Below are 16399 nucleotides of genomic sequence, written 5' to 3'. Positions count from 1 at the left end.
CGTCCTAAAGGTTGACTAGCCCGACCCTTATATTTACTCCCTTCTTTTAATTAGGGAAAGTTAAAAAAAAAAATAGAAAAACAGAATATCACGCATCACCCACCTACCCAACGTCCAGCCTCAATAATTACTCACGGCCAACTGTGTTTCATCTACAAGCCCCCACCCCCTCCAACTCTCCTGCCTCGCCGTCACTGGGGCATCAGCTGTGTGTCTTGCAGGAGAGGGGACGGGCCCACACAGAGGACCAGCGACATGTCTGAGTCCTACAACTGGGAGCGGGGGGCCCTGGCCTAGCCACCCCCGTAACACGTTCTGCTGTTGCTACGCTCTACCTGTGCGATCACTTATTTATTTATGTTTATTTCTTACTGAAGTATAGTTGACTCACAATGTTGTGTTAGTTTCTGCTGTTGCGTGCTATTATTTACTGTTTTTCTTTAATGGTCTCACTTTTTCGCCCGAGTACATTAGTGAAACGTGGAAGCTTTTTACACGCCTGTAAATGGGGAACAGGCATCAGTGGCCACAGAAGAGCAGAAACGAGTGAAAATGACGCAGAGGGTACAGGAACAATGCCACTCAATCTAAGCAGACACCACTGCCTGCCCACAGCTCTGAACTCAAGGTCTGCTCTCTCTCCACTGGAAACAGAGCTTGGCGGGAGGTGCAGGGATCTTTGGGACCAACTAGGACGCTCTCAGATTTGCTGCCAACACTTAAAAATCCAAATAGCTCTCCACAACTGTTACCGTAATCCCATGCTGTGTCTGAGGGCTGGTTTTCTCACGTGGGAACCTCCCTGGTGAGCGCTGTCAGCCAGCTGGCAGGCAGGATGTACCTGTCATCAGCACGTGCTCCAATTTGGTCACAGCTGGTCACCTTGTCGTCACTTCACGCGAGCTCTGCATACCTGTACGTCCTGCACGGGGTCAGTCTACTTGCCATTTAAAGATGTGTAGCCGTGCAATGAAATGTTATTCTACACCCGATGTCCTCAATTCTGGATGTTCTTGCAACAAACATGCGTCTTACAAGACCAAAGAAAGGAACCCCCACAAGTCCATGAAGCGGTTACGTTCTGTTACCAGGAGCCTTGAGATGGGATCGCCTGTCACACGTTCGACAGTAAGACTCGAGGCAGGAGAAAGAGCCAACCTCCTTGGACGAGATGAAAGGGATGTGAGAGCAACGAAAGGCTGGTGTGACTGATTCATGTGTCACACAGGATTATCACGAAAGCCTGCGCCAGTTTAATTGGCAGCATGATTTTTTTTCTTAGGGGATCATGAAATAATGGTGCATCTTATGAGCAACAGCATCTTAAACGGGATAAACCCTGCTATTTAATCTAAAACCACCTGCTGTATGGAAGCGTTCCTGCGCTACGCCACGCGGCTGCTCACCCTATTGCCCCAAACTGGGCCCCGAGAGCACCGCCATCTCCTAGAGAGACCAGCGGTTCCCAGACTCCCACGTCAGCCACCTGCAGGGCTTGTTAACCACGAAATTGCCGGACCCAGCCCCAGCATCTCGGATTCAGCTGTCTGGGGCGGGGCCTGAGGGTCTGTGCTCCTAGTAAGCTCCCATGATGCTGCGGTGCTGGACCACACTTGGAGGGCACTGTTCTATCGTTTCCCCATCACTAAAGTCCCGCCATCCTCTGGCTCTTTCCAGCCTGGGAGGGGTAGGTGTGGAGGGTCTGCGTGGTACCAGAACCCAGGTAGGTGCCACCCATTCTTCTGGACATTCCAGAAGGCAGAGTCTCTCTGGCATCGTTCACCACAAAGAGAACATCACTTGTCGCATAGGCCGGGCCTGCTGGAAAGCTCTGGGGACTCCCCTGTCCTTCTCAAGGCCTCCAGCAGGTCAACGCTTCTTCATACAAACAGGTTATGGCTTTAAGTATTGGGGTCAAAGCCCTGAATGAACTCAGCAGACTGGGCCGGAGTCTGTTCACGGTACTGTTTAGGACGACACAGGACACACCTGTCCTGCCCGCTCCCACATGTTCTGGCTGGTAACACGGGCAGATTCCGTTCCCTTTGGTGTATGTGTGTGTTACTGGTTTAGTAAAGTGAAAACATCTGTGCACTTTTCTCCTCAAAAAGAACAATCCGTTTTCAAGCTGCTGAGACACCTCTGAAATGGAATCTTTGCCAATGCTGCCCTCTCTCCTGAAAGCAAGAAGCAGGGAAGTGTGTCCTCAAGAATTATTTCAAATGCAGACATTACTTAGTTTTTTTTTTTTTTCCTTCAAAATGCCCAGATCTGCTCACATGTTAACGGAATTGAACGTAAAAGGTGCTTTAAGAAACAGGAGACAAAGCCTTGTCCCGGCTACAAAAGGTTTATTGCTTATAAAAATAAGTTATGGAACAAAACAAAAAACTGGGCACGACACAAGGGCTCATTCCACCTATAAAATGACTTAGAACACGGATCTAGCGGGGTCAGTGGACTAGTACTGAGAACACACACGGGAGAACACGCTGCTTAACTTCCTGACATGGACTCCTAAGGTGGTGCCTGTGCCTTCCACACGCAGCTCACGTGTGTAACAGTCCCGTCAACGGAGATAGAGTCTGCTCTTCGAGAAGCTCGGCCTTGGCGCTGTTTTGCGGAAGCGAGCGGGCGGCAGTATTGCTATCGGGGCCGTGAAGACACGCCTGAGCCGTCACTATGGCTGGGGGCTCGTCTGGAAGGTGCTGCATGGGGGTCTGTGGGCTGGCCAGGGGCTGGGGCGGGGTTACTGTCGGCAGGTGTCGTGGAAGGCTTCGAGGGTTCGGAAATCCCTCCACGTGGGGGGAAGGCCATCTTGCAGAAACTTCCCGCAGCGCTGGCATGGGGCCTGGAACAGCTTTATGTAACTTCTTAGCCAGGTCTAAAAAGAGAAGTGAGGAGAGAAAAGAAAGCAATGGGACCTAGGTGTTTCCAATGTCATCCTTCTTGTCAAGCCTAATGATCACCAGGACAGAGCGCTGGGGTTGGCCATGACCCCAAGAGGTGCCCGGTGATGTCACAGACAGCTCTGTGCTGAGTCCACAAGGTCACAGCACTGCTGATTCTCCGTTCTGGCGCCCCGGGCCCCTCCCAGCTAAGGGAGTTTTAAAACAGAAATTCCTCCTCTCGGGGGCAGGCAGCGCTCCCGGAGGCTCGGGGGCGCGTAGCCACATTCCAGCTGAGTCCCGGTCTTCTGATCCCCTCCTTGTTCCCCGCCCAGACTCGTGCGGAGAGAGGGCGCGCTGAGAATCCCCCGCTAAGGTCGACATGCCTTCTTTCTAATCTGATTTCAGAGGTCGCCACTCACTGCCCCGTGTGGCCCGACACACCTGGGGGAGGGCAGGGACAGCCTGGTGCCACCACGTAACATAATAAGCAGCACGTGCAGCCCGGCGGGCTCAGAGGGCAGCGCTCCTGCGACATCATGCATACGGATGAGGCACTCCTAACGCGATTCTCAGACTCAAGGAGACTCACGGCCACACCGACCCAAACCCGCCACAACAGGCGGCGCGTGAGGCTAGCTCCCTGTGACAGGGGTACGCGAATGCTGTCATTTAATGTCCTCCTGAATCAGGTAAGGGGAGCGCACCCTTTCCTGAGCACTTTTGGCCGAGCTGACGGATCCGAAGCCCTCTGTCTTGGGCACAGCTGCCATCCTGGTGGCAGGCTGTGGCCCACCCACCCCGCCCCCTTCCCAAGGCTGGGGTTTGAGGTTTTGGCAATAAACACGAGGTCAGTGGGTCATTCAGTTAAACTATTTATCTTTCCCAAACCCCAAAGTCAGTTACCAAAAGGAAACGGGGCATTACAGTTAGGTTACAAAGCAGGTCTTTCCATCCACCCAAAAAGGAGGTGCTGGCTGAAGACTGGGACTGACCCTGTTCTCCACACCAGAGAGCCACCAGGGGCCAGCTCCGCTGGGCCCCGGGTCTGCCCATGCAGCCTTCCCGGTGCATGCGTTGATCCATGAACTGGGCTGTATTTTCTAAGAAATGAAATGAACTACAGGCTCCTGGAAGCTTAACTGTGGCGGCAGGCGCAGTGAGGGGGACCGGACGAGCGGCACTCCGCCTGGCTGTTGGCACCGATGGGGACTTGCTCACAGGCCTGTTTTCTGAGCACGTTCTCTAACAGGCAGCCGCACTGGCAGGCGTTAAGTGCGCGTCAGCAGTAGTGAGAGACGGAGCCCAGCCACGCGAGAGCACGAAGCCACGTGAGCGCGGGGCTGACACAGCTGGCCGCTTCTGCCAGGACGCAGTGGGGCGGCTGTCGGCCCTGCCTAGGCCGCCTGGCAGGCATGTGATAAGCTGATAAATTGGCTCTGGGGGCGGAGGGGCGGAGCAGAGGAGAGTCCTGAGGTGTAGGAATGATCTCCGTGACGTAAATATCCTGGTTCAACGTCAAGTCACCAATGGTTGGAACAACCAGCTTGGGAAACTGAACATTACCGAGGGCTGGCGGGAGCTGAGCCCAGCATACCAGGGATGGCTGTCTCTGGGTCACCCCACATCCTGAGCTCCGAGCTGAAGTCTAAGGAGCAGGTGTCTTGGAGGAACGGTGTCACTGTACCCGCTCAGTGCCAAGCACGGGGCCTGGCACAGGTCAGGGGCTCGGTAAATACCTACTGACTAAGCCAGCATTGGAAACTGTGGTTTGCAAGGTCACTTCTGAACCCACTGTGTGTTCCGCAATGACAGGGAACGCCAGCTAATTAAGCAGGACGTGGTTTCTCCTAGATCTCTCCCCAGTTGAAAGGAAGTATCATTTCCAAACTGGGTCATCTCCCCCTGCGAGGCCCTTGTGAGCTAAAGACAAACCAGCTACCTTCTGAGCTGCCTGTTCTCACGTGCGGAGCCGAGGCTCAAGAGGGAGACCCGATTCCTAAGGTCACTTACCATGAAGGACCGGACCACGACGTCGGGCATCTGGGGCAGCTGGTAGTGGAGCAGTGCGGTGGTGGCATGGTCTGTCACCTGCGAACCAAGGACAATGACTGGGTGAGAGCCACTTGGAACCACCACAGAGAAAACAAGATGAAGGAGCTCCTTTTATATGATATCTTGTGGAGGAAAAGACACCTAATAAAATCTGAAGGTCGAAAGTTGGTTCACAAAGTTGGGGGCAGGGAAGGGGAGAGCAGGTGTGTTGTAAGCAGATAGGACACAGGTATTCAGGCCTGGAGGCAAGTGATGTGTGGAACCTCCCAGCAACTCTGGGCAGCCTGCAGCACCTGAGAGGCGTGGCCAGAGGCCAGTGGACAGGGAAAGAGGTGGTGGATCGCAGCAGGCTTTATAAGCCCCGCCACTGCATGAAACATGGCCTGACGCAGAGGCTCCTTTCTAACAGTCCACATTCGACTTCATCTTTACCCGGTAACAATTTTCCTGCCAGTGTAACTGGTCTTTCTGCTTCCTTTAATTTCCATTCTGTCTCATAATTTGTAGCCATATAGGTTCTGTGATTGGGGCTCTGATCATTTCTGATGATCTTCTCCTGGGGCCTCACAGATCCTACCATTACCTTTCTGAAAGGCCATGCCACTCCCAGTGTGGTCCTCTGTCTGACTAGCTCCCTGAAAACTGTGGTCTACTGGGCCACACCCACTGTCCCATAACACCCGCTGTCCCAAAACTCCCCCAGCAGGGCCAAGGGCATGACTGCTTTAAGTTCACTAGAGGTATCTGAGAACCAAACAGAATGCATACTAGGTTTAAGCCCCAGCTCTGTCTGCTGACCTTGACCCAACTACTCGATCTCTCTGGGTCTCAATGTCCCTCCTGAAAAGCAAAGGGCTGGTCTAAGATACCCTGTCGTTCTGAAATTTGATGACACCACAGATTGCTAATGCCTGCCATCCACCAGCAAATTAACAGATTATTCCTAATTTGATAGCTGTGTTCAAACTCATGGTTTTATTTGATTATCTTCATTAGGGAGTCTTGCCATTACAAATGATGTGATCCAAAACCAAAATGAAACAAAAAACCCCAGATAAAATGATTAACTTTGTGAACAAGAGTGAACGGGGTCTGCCTGTGTTGACGCATCCATTTTCCCGCCCCCACCAGGGCACCGTCACGTGCTGACGGGCCTCGGCAGCAGTCAGCAAACGGACCAGGTGGAAACCAGCAGGACTGGTCCAGGCCCCACACGGGGAGTTGCAAATGATGTGGAAGTTAGTCCAGCAGTGTGTCCACACTCAAGGCCAGAGAGGCTACACCCTGAAGAGGACGCAGGCTCCCCAGCTCAGAGAACCCCACTCTAAGCCACGGATTCCCTCTGGATAAAACAGTCATGCGTGTGAATTGCTTATCCTCCAGCTGTGCCCAGGACCCCCTGTTCCCTCCTGTCTGCTCTCCCCGGGCCCCGGACTGGCCCTCTTTCCCCCTGGACTTTCATGGCCTACCTGGTAGCTGGTGAAGCCCACTAGACGATCAGCTCTGTGCAGGCAGGGGTCACAACTGTGCAGTTCATGTTGTGTCCCCAAGGCCTGGAATAGCATGTGGCACCCAGCAGGTGCTCAACACATATTTGATGAATAAAGAAATAAACTTCAGGGCTTCCCTGGTGGCACAGTGGTTAAGAATCTGCCTGCCAGTGCAGGGGACATGGGTTCGATCCCTGGTCCGGGAAGATCCTACATGCCGCAGGGCAACTAAGCCCATGCACCACAACTACTGAGCCTGCGCTCTAGAGCCCGTGAGCCACAACTATTGAGCCCATGTGCCACAACTATTGGAGCCCACGTGCCTAGAGCCTGTGCTCTGCAACATGAGAAGCCCCCACAATGAGAAACCCACACACCACAATGAAGAGTAGCCCCTGCTCACTGCAACTAGAGAGAAAGCCTGCGCACAGCAACAAAGACCCAACGCAGCCAAAAATAAAAAAGTTAAAAAAAAAGAAAGAAAGAAAGAAACTTTAAAATGGCCACTCACCAAAGGCCGTGTACCAGAAACACCTGTACTGGCTTTCTTGCAAATACAGCAATGGTTCACATAGCCAACGTTGCTGAGAAATTCTTACCCAAATGACTTTCAAGATAAATGGTTCTTACCCCTTCAAGTGCAAAGGCTGTTTTTATTTTAAGCATTTTTGACAGACAGCTTTCTAAAATGAGCAATGCTTAAAACAAAATCCACAGTAGAATAACTTGGCAAAATGGCGGGTGGTGACTGGCGGGGTGAAATGAACGGCTACAAAATGCCGCAAAGCAAACGGGGCCCCGATGATACCTGAGCTTAAAGCTTGGTTCTTCCCCATCCAGGTGCCCTGCTAAAAAAAACCCCACGGAAGTGCCATTTATAGGCTTATAAGACATTCCTTACTATCACATTTGCCATTAAAAAAGAAACCAAGATTCTGGAGAATTCTTTCTCCTGCCCCTACCATTTATTTTACAAGCCTCTCAGGTAGCCCCGCCCTGAACACAAGCAGTCGGAGCAGGTGTGCTGGGTACCCGCTGCCCCCAGCTCGGGGTGTGCTCCTTTCCCAAGATGCAGAGCTCATTTCCAGTCCCCGGCTGAGCCTTGATCCGTCCACTTCAGCACCTCGAGGGCCTGGCTGGGGGCCCGATTTCCCAAACAGACGGGTCACTCAGAGGCCACGTCCAAGGCTGAGATGCTTTGTTTGACGGCGTGTTTTCTTTTTTTTTTTTTCTTATACAAGTTTTGGCACAGATGACCAACATTTAAGATTCAGAAAATGTCCCCTAACTTGGATCCTCAGCCTCTCAACACGTCAGAAGGTCTAGGAGCAGCAACAGTGCGCCTGCCTCATGGGTTGCTGCGGAGATTAGGTGGTCCAACCACATGATGTGCCCTGTGACTGTGACCCGGTCCTGCCCACCGGCCTCCCCAGGTCCCAGTGGCCCCACCAGCTGGGGTGGCGGGGGGTGGGGGGCAGCGCCTCCGGGCAGGGCAGGCGCCTGCAGTGTGCTCCGTGCTCCCAGTCTCACACCCAGCCCGGTTCCCTCTGCTACCTGCCTGGCCCCTGTTGGCCTTTGGATTTTAGGGCATTGACCCAAAAAGTACCAAGCATCTCTACCCCTCAGCCTCCTGGTCGCTGGGTGCCTGGCTGGCAAACCTGTGCTCATCTCCCCTCCCTTCCTTAGCTGACCTCTGGACTTGACCTCTTCTGAGTTTGGTAAGTGCACGGTGCTAAGGCAGGCAAGGCACTGTGCTAATTACAGGCACATCCAAGGCGCTCTACCAGCCCTGCTCCTCCCGTGTGCTCTCAGTAACGACCCCCACATCTACCCGGCGACCTAAGCCAGAGACCTGGGCTTCTCCTCCCCCGAGTACTCAAGCAGCCTCTTGTATTACAGCTCACTTATCCGGAACCCCTCTTCTTCTCCCACCCCACTGCCTAAGCTTCTGCCTTTTCCTGTCGTGCTCATCAGAAGAGCCCCAACTGGTTCCCTCCGTCTGTGGCACCCAGAGGGAGCTTCTGCAGGAGGGTCAAGTCTGTGCCTCGGTCTCTCCAAGCAATGCCACCTTGGGCAAGTTACGTCATCTTTTTTAGCTGCAGTTTTCCCATCTGGAAAAGGGGATAATAATGGACAGTACCTGTCACGTGGGATGTTTGTGAGGATTAAAATAACGCGTGTGTGCTGTTCAATAAATAATAGTGATTATTACCACTGAGCTAGACTCTTAACTATGTCACTTCCCTGCTGAAAACCCTTTTACAGCACATGAAGGCACTTAGCATAGAATCCAAAAGTGTGAACCTGCGGGACTTGGTCCGGACTCTTCTCCTCCCCACCCCACCCCCATTCTGAGAATGTTTCAGCCCCCCCAGTGCTCCATCTCCTCCTCCCTCAGAGGCCCCCCTCCTCCCCTCCCCTCCCCTCCTCTGCCCAGCTCCTCTTCCTCTTTCTGAGTCGGTCTGGATCTCTGTGCTTCCTGCCGGGTCATGTCTCTTTGTTTAGATCTTGTCTTTCATAGTGTTCCTCACAACTAAGCTTGTATAATTATTTTTTTTTGCAATTTTGGTTTAGTGTCAGTTTCCCTAACTTGGCTGTGAACTCTGAGGCCGACCACCATGTCAGTCCAGCGACCAACACAGAGGTTCTCGAGACGTGTGTTGACTGAACGGACGATCCCGTCTGTCACTGAGACATCCAGGGAGACTGGCTCACGTGAGGTTTGGGGGCAGAGACAAGGGCCTTAACGGGGGGTGGGGGAGGACTCTGGATCCTGGTCTACCCATACCCCGCGGGGAATCATGACTTTCTGTCTGCTAGGAGTCGCGGGGGTTCACTGGCCGGTTCTCCCCTCCTTCCTTGCACGTGGGAACCTTCCAGTCTCCCTTGTAGTTGGGCCACAGGGCTCGTTCCGGCTGAGGCATCAGGAAGCGGACGTGGCCTGTGCTGCTTCCACGGAAGGCGGTGAAGGGAGCAGCTGTGGACTCCCCAGGCTCCCTCCCCCTGCGGTGCTGGGAGCCACACACTCAGACGGTGGGGTCGGGTCCCAGAGTGACTGTGTGGCGCCCAGCCCTCAGACACGCAGGAGGGGTGTGCAGTGGGCGCAAGAAATAACATCTGTTGTTTCAACAACAAAAACTATGAAGTTAATTTGTTACAGCAGCCTTCTCTCTCCTCTTCAGACTGAAATACTACATCCTCCTTGGATTCTTTATTTCCCATCTACAAGGTGAGCCATGGTCCACGAGTCCTGTAGTGCTGCACACACAAGTTCAAGCTGAGGCCAAGGAAATCTCCAGAATGGTGCCGCTTGAAATGCGGCTCATGGACCATCACCTAAGAATGTGTTGGGAACGTGAGTTCTTGGGCCCAGTAGACCTAGAATCAGAATCTCTGGGGTGGCCCAGAAATCAGGCCAGCCTCTCCAGTGAGTCTTACGGATGCTGAGACGCAGAAGGATGCAAAGGTGAAGGAGCACACAAATCCCTGGGGATCCTGCCACTGAGCAGGAATCACGCAGGTAGGTGTGTAGGTAGGGGTGGGGTGGGGCCGAGACGGGGCATTTCCAACAGACCCCCGGGCCCGCCCCTGCTTGGCTGAGGGGCCAGGCCACTCAGGTGGCAGGGCATCCTGGGCACTACAGGAAAAAGGCATGTCATTCTGGGGTATGAAACAAAGGACTACAAACCCGAAGGAGAGCTTGTCTTTTTCACGAATCAAAATAAACGATACTACCCAAATTTCATAATGGTGCTGTGGAAAGAGGGGGCGGGGCTGGTAGTGATGAAGTATTTTCACAGTGCAATAATTCCACAGTGGGTGGTGGAGGGTTGGTAGGGTTTTCCTTATTTCTGAAAGGTGCTCTTTCTGGACCACGGGATAATCTTATTAACCTATGATAACCACACCAATGAGAGCTTATGATGAATGTGCCCCGCTCACTCAGTCCCCACAGGAGCTCAGGCGGGTGCTCTCCTACATCCACCTTAGAGAGGAGGAAATGGAGACTTACAGAGTGTGGGAAGATGCCCCAGGCCACACAGCTGGCGGGGGCAACGCGTGTGTGCAAGGCTGAGCCTACGCCACCTCCCTCCTGAGACACCTCAGCCAGCTCTGCGGTTTGCTGATAGAGGCACACGTCCCAGGGGCCCGGCATCACCTGCCCACCACCTCCCAGCCCGGCGAAGTCTACAGCAAGCCAGACACCCACTGCCAGGTGCAGGTCAGACCTGTAAATGCGGGTGCTGGATAACAGGCTTCTCCAGAGCAGCACGGAATTCACTGGGAAATGTCCTTCACCAGACACCACTGGAGTAGCGCGCCCAAGCTCTGTTTTGGCATCTAGCCCCCAGGCAGGGCACTGAATCAGTTTTTCCATTACTGGGTCAGCAATCTGGCCAAATTCAGCCTCTTTTTCAAAAGGCCCGGTGTATTCTCCTAACCGCCAAGTGGTGGCAGCTTTTTCTAGCACTGATGCGATCATTTAATTTCTTCAACTTTCCATTACCAATTACACAAGTATTTTAATAGAAGGAAACAAAGCTGACTATTTTGCTATTATGCTTTCCCTCCCTCCTCCCAAACTTCCTGCACCGGTTCTCAGGTTCCCGTGGCTGAACTCCAAAGTAGCAGGTAAGACATGGTTGTCACACGTTGGAGAAATTCACCTGCAATGATCTTCCTTTTGGTCAAAGCATTCCACCTTCAATATTTTTTTGTTTCACACTTCAACAACAAAGTTGTTTTTTTTGCTCAGCATCCAAGATGTGGGGAAAAACAGGCCTGGGGCAACAACAAAAAGTTGCTATTAACTAATTTAAATAGACTCTGGGCCAGCCCAGCCTCGTTCGGGTCCCATTGTGATGCCGAGCTAATGAGATTCCCCCGGGAGATGAAAGCTGCCCTGTGTGGCAGCGGAGGCCTCGGAAGGGCACTAATGCTCCTGAGAAAGGGAGGCCATTCATCCCACACTGAGTGCTGGTTTGAAAAGAGCTCGGGAAAGATCAAAGCAGATGGCGAACCCCAGGAAAGGGAGGGAGGAGAAGACCTGAAGGTAAGAATGGCGAGGGAGACAGGGGACCACGCTGCAAAGAGGAGTGAGGGGTGGGGCGCAGTGGCTGAGCTGAAACCAGCAAGGGCGGGAAGAGGACGGGCAGGCGAAGGAGGACAGAGAGACTCCGAGGAGTGTGCAGACACTGGGGCCTTCACTAAGAGATGCCCCGCTTCCCCTCAGGGCAAAGGAAAACTGCAGATGCTCTGGCTCGGCCCGGGGTGCGCACCTCCGCACCCCTCCCCCCGCCCCGCCCACAATCCCGTCTCAAGGGCGGAGTGCAGGTGGTTTATTTACTTAGACTAAGGTGCCATTCCCGCTGCTGCCAACACACCCACTCTGCCACCAACCAGGGCTCACTGAAATTCCCTCTCCCCCAGCTCAAAGAGGCGGAGAAGGTCTTCCTGCACCCAAATCGACAGGGAAGTCAGAAAGGGAGAAAGGAATCTTTCAAGAGACCTTGGAACAGCTGCCAGTCAGCACGCTGGAGAAGGAGACGCCAGTCAAAACAAGTCTCCCAAAGCTCCTCCACCATATTGTGTGCAAAGAGCTTCTGACGTCTGGAGGGTCCTTCGGAGATCAGGAGTTATTTTAGCTGAACCCTAAGTGGAACTGCTGGCAGTAACAGCAGGATTCCAAGTCAACATCTACTGAGCACCAGTTCTGAGCAAGGGCTGGTCTACACCATGCGGCTCGGTGAGGAGCCTGGGCTTTGGGGCCAGACTGCACGAATTTGGATCTTGTCTGTGTCTTATGAGCCAGGTGACCTTGGACAAGGATTAAATGTGTCAATGCAGGGAAAGTGCTTAAACAGTGCCCGACAAACGGCAGGCACCCACCAAATGGGAATCATCCTATCTTTTTTCTCACTATCCCCACAACCTTGTGATGGCGCTACAAATGGAGGACAATTTCCATTCCAAGTGAGGGAGGAAGTCACAGGGAGGTTAAGTGACCTGCCCAAGCCAAGCAGCTCCTGGCAGCAGAGCAGGGCCCTGGGCCTTCGGGGGGACAGAGGCTGCGGGGGGATGAGGAAAGGTGGCACATGAGGCCACTCCTCCCTACAAGGGAAGGGACCCCAAGACTCTCAGGGCGGAGGCAGGACTCTGTCCTAAGTCTGTTCACTTACACCACAGCTCTCAGCACGTGCACAGCTGTCCTGTGCCTCCCTCCCAGAAGCTTCTGCCTGTCTTGCTCAACTGTCCACCCTGAACCCAGCACCTACCCTGAACAAGTTCCAACATAGGACCCTCAAGAACTCAAGACTGAACGAGTCTCCCTGCCTTGCAGAATGAAGGGGAAACAGGGCAAATAAAAGCCGGCAGCGTTAAGGCAGGTATGCATGCATACTGATCAAGGAAAATAAAAAATACAGTCGGGCGGTGGGGGGGGGGCGTGCTAAAAAACGGGGGAAACCCCACTGCGGCAGTGATGGCTTTGGCATACGGAGCCCACTCTTCTTCTCACGTGTGCCCTCATCCTGCTGTGGGGGCAAAGAGAACGGGTTCAAGTCCAGCAAGACTATTTTCTGCTGACAGTCAGCACCCCAGAGCCTGGGTTTTATGGCGGCCAGACAGACTCCGTTCTTTCTCCATAAGGGAAGAACAGAGACAGAGTGGGTGACACACAGGAAGGATTAGCGAGGCGCGGGGAGGGGACCAAGCTCTCCTAATAGATCATTACCCCCCAGCACTTTCCTCTTTTAAAAAGCAAGACTGTGTTGCATTTCTTGGTGGCCCAGGGACTGTCCTCAGGGACTCCCGAATCCGCTAAGTTTGAAGGCATGGTTCTGACTCTGTGCGGGCATCTGGGCCGGAGCGGAGAGCTTGCAGTACAGCAGAGGGGAGGCGTACAGACTCCGGAGGCGGGCTGCCGGCACCAACCCCCAGCTTTTAGAAGGCAGTCTAGGCTGGGGGCCGGGACCTGTGTTGTTAAAAGCTCCCTAGGGGTTCTGATGTCAGCAGTGTCGGGACTTACGGGTGAACAGGCCGCTGCACGTCACTCCCACTTCCTACCACCAGGGGGCGGGACTGTGGCCACAACATTGCCGGGGGCGGAGCTGAGCCTGGACCCCGGCTCCAGCAGTTATGCGCACTCCTCCTAATGCGATGGACTAATGGCACCGAGTGCATTATCTCATCTGCTGCGTGCAGCCCACGAAGCCCAAGGCCTCCCTTGCCGAGCTAGGAGAGCTGGGGCCTCTGCTTATAAAAAGCATGTCCCGCAAGATTAATAAATAGGAAAAGTTAAGCACCCGAGTGTTTAGAAGTTGCTTATTTAAAAGAGAAGTCTGGTAGAGACCAGATCTGGCTCTCCTCCAGCCAATACCTGCTTCCACACTATGAAGAGGCGCTTCTCCTGGCCTGCATTAACGTGAACAAAAGGCAGCCAGGTGGGAGCGGAGACCTGGAGCTGCCGGGAGGCCGGGGTCCAGTCCTGGGTTCATCACTAATTACCTGGGTGACCTTGGCCGCATCACTCCCCCCCATGGCCCTCGGTAAAACAGTGCGAGGCTGCGATCACTGGGTGCCTCAAGGTCTCGGTTTTTAGTGGACGCTGCTGCAGGCCCTGTCGGCATGGCCGGAGGGTATGCCTGTGCCGAGTTCCACCCTCAGGCCAACCAGCGTGACATGAAAGCCCTTTGTTCTTTTAAAAAGGACAAGCTGATCCCAGCAGGCAGCAGGGGCACCAGGTTCCTGCCCTCCTCCACCTGCTGCCCTGATGTGATGTTACCCTCATGCGGTCCTCAATTTCTGGGCTGATTACCAAGAGCTCAGAACCAGCGAGACCATCAGCACAGCACTGTTCTTGGGAACCTCCTCCCATCTCGATGGGTTTCAAAGAGACTCTGGAGCACAAACTAACAGGCAGCAAAGCCAAACATTTGTTACTTAGTCGTACACATGCTGGTCCTGCAACTCAAAGAAATAAAAATAAACTTTCATCTGCTGGATATACTTTCATGCTACACAAGGAGATTAGACCAAGAGTTTGGGTCTCTACTCTGGGTTTTGCCAAAGACAGGCCCACCCTTAAAAAGAGGGACACTAGGAATTTCTCGGAAGGAGAAAATTCTTTGTGGGTCTGGGAGTCAAGGATGTGAACTTAGTGCATTAAATGTTTAAAGGGACAGCAACCCTGCCAGCAACGCTGCTCCAAGGATGAGCACTGGTTTTATGAAGACTATTTAAAACAGTCCCAGAAGTACTCATTCCACAAAAAGAGGAACCATCACTATTTCAAAATTGAGAGCTATGAAGCCAGTCCTGAAAGTGCTGGTGGCTGGGGGCGATGGGAAGCACTGCAGAGACCAGCTTTTAAAACTGGGATAAAAGTCCAGGAGAGTGGAAGCGTGGGGTTTAGTTTTTATTATGTGGTTCGAGTCTCTAACCTGTACCCTGGATTTGTGTGCCACGGGTTCGGCAGGCTGAGAGGCCCGAGGAGGAAGCGCTGGGGTCCAGGGGGACTAGGGATTTACTTAGACAAGATCAATACTTCCTTCTGTCTTGATGCAGGAGCCACTTGCATGGGCTGGAAGGGCTTAGAACTGTCCACCAGAGCCTGGTAGAGCTGCCTGGGGATGAGACCAGGGGCAGGGCTGTCTGGGTTGGAACTGGGGAGGGTAGGACAGACACTGCTGTTCCATCCGCCTGAAATCCCTCATCGCAGCTTTGAGATCAAGCTCTGTCTGAGAAGGATGAGATCTTGTCTATAGTACAGAACATGGCCTGTGGCACAGACTGGGGCCTCCATAAAAGAGCCTTTGTTTGGTGTGAGGGGTTCCAACCCGACCCTCTTGAAAGTCCCAACCAAGATGCCACTGATGCCCCAAAAGGAAGCCCCTCAGCTCCCCGGACCCTTGTGTGCAGACTGGCTGTGGCTCCTGCAGCCCATCCCCCCGGCCAGGCCCCTCTTCAGCCACTGCAGGATCCACCCAACCCCGTGGTGCGGCGCCTGTGGTCCTCGACGACCTGGGTCCCAGCCTTGTCTCCCTCCATCATTCACCAGTGACATTGGCTGCTTTAGTAAGCCCTCCTCCCAGACCCGCTTCCCTGACTCTGCTCAGCCCCTAACCCTGGAATGCCCCACCCCTGACTAAGCCTTTCTCTCCCTCGGAGACTTAGGTCGGGGCCTCCCGTCCCACCTGGGGCTCTCCTGTACGCCCAGTAGCACCTGTGGTCACTCTGGCCCTGTGCACGCCCGACCTGTGACCAGAAGCCCCTGCCTCACCCCAGGCTGAGCTCTGCATTGGCTCCACTCCCCTGGCAGGACCCCAAGTGAAGGAGAGATGCGGTAGGCATGACGCTATTGATTTATTTTTGGCCGGTGGGGTTAGGGGAGCAGCGTAAAAGGGGGAGTTCAGGGGCAGGAAAAGCTGAGGTCATGGGGCAGTGTGGGGAGGAGGGCCTCGGTGAAGAGGGAAACCTAGGGTGGACTTGGAGGCGCTCTCCAGGGTCCTGCCCAGCTTTAAGCTTCTGCCAGAGGTCTTGTGCAGCACCGAGAGGAGTCGCACATGAAAGGTCCTTCACATCTCCCAGGATTAAGGAATTAAGGCTCTTCATTTAGATGAACGAAAAAAAGTTCAATGCTTCCCAGATGGTAAAATGCCAGATTCTGCTGCTGGCTGCCAGGAAAGTCCAAGCCCAAAGATACCTGAATTGTTCTGTACCCACTTGGTGTGATGTTATTTTCTGCAGGAACAGCCTTGCAGCTAGAGAAACACATCCAGAGACATCTGGGCTCCCAAGAAAATACAGACAATACCACCTACTTCCCCATCAAAACTGAGGCAAGTGCAGGAGAAAGAACAGGGACTGCAGAGCGGGGAGTGAGCCCTGCCTGAGAGCCCTGTCCAGCTGCCGTGGTGCTGGGTGCCTCTGCCCAGCCCCTGCTGGGTGGGGAAACAGGGTGCCAGG

At 53.7% G+C, this 16399-nt stretch overlaps 1 protein-coding gene across 2 annotated transcripts in view; it reads right to left on the bottom strand.

Annotated features, from left to right (window-relative positions):
- Positions 1–2334: 2334 nt before the first annotated feature.
- MED27 (mediator complex subunit 27) overlaps positions 2335–16399 on the bottom strand; it is a 208021-nt gene continuing 193956 nt past the window's right edge. For both annotated transcript variants that reach the window (XM_057721729.1, XM_057721730.1), the window contains exons 7-8: positions 4902–4979; positions 2335–2884 (exon numbers count right to left, since the gene is read on the bottom strand). In XM_057721729.1, the coding sequence (XP_057577712.1) occupies positions 2750–2884; positions 4902–4979 (213 nt within the window). In that variant the 3' untranslated portion in view covers positions 2335–2749. The remainder of the gene's footprint in view (positions 2885–4901; positions 4980–16399) is intronic.

Source organism: Hippopotamus amphibius, chromosome 2, assembly GCF_030028045.1.
Source record: "Hippopotamus amphibius kiboko isolate mHipAmp2 chromosome 2, mHipAmp2.hap2, whole genome shotgun sequence".
Taxonomy (NCBI): Eukaryota; Metazoa; Chordata; class Mammalia; order Artiodactyla; family Hippopotamidae; genus Hippopotamus; species Hippopotamus amphibius.
The sequence above is the reverse complement of the archived record's forward strand: the minus strand, read 5'-3'. Positions and strand labels throughout refer to the sequence as shown.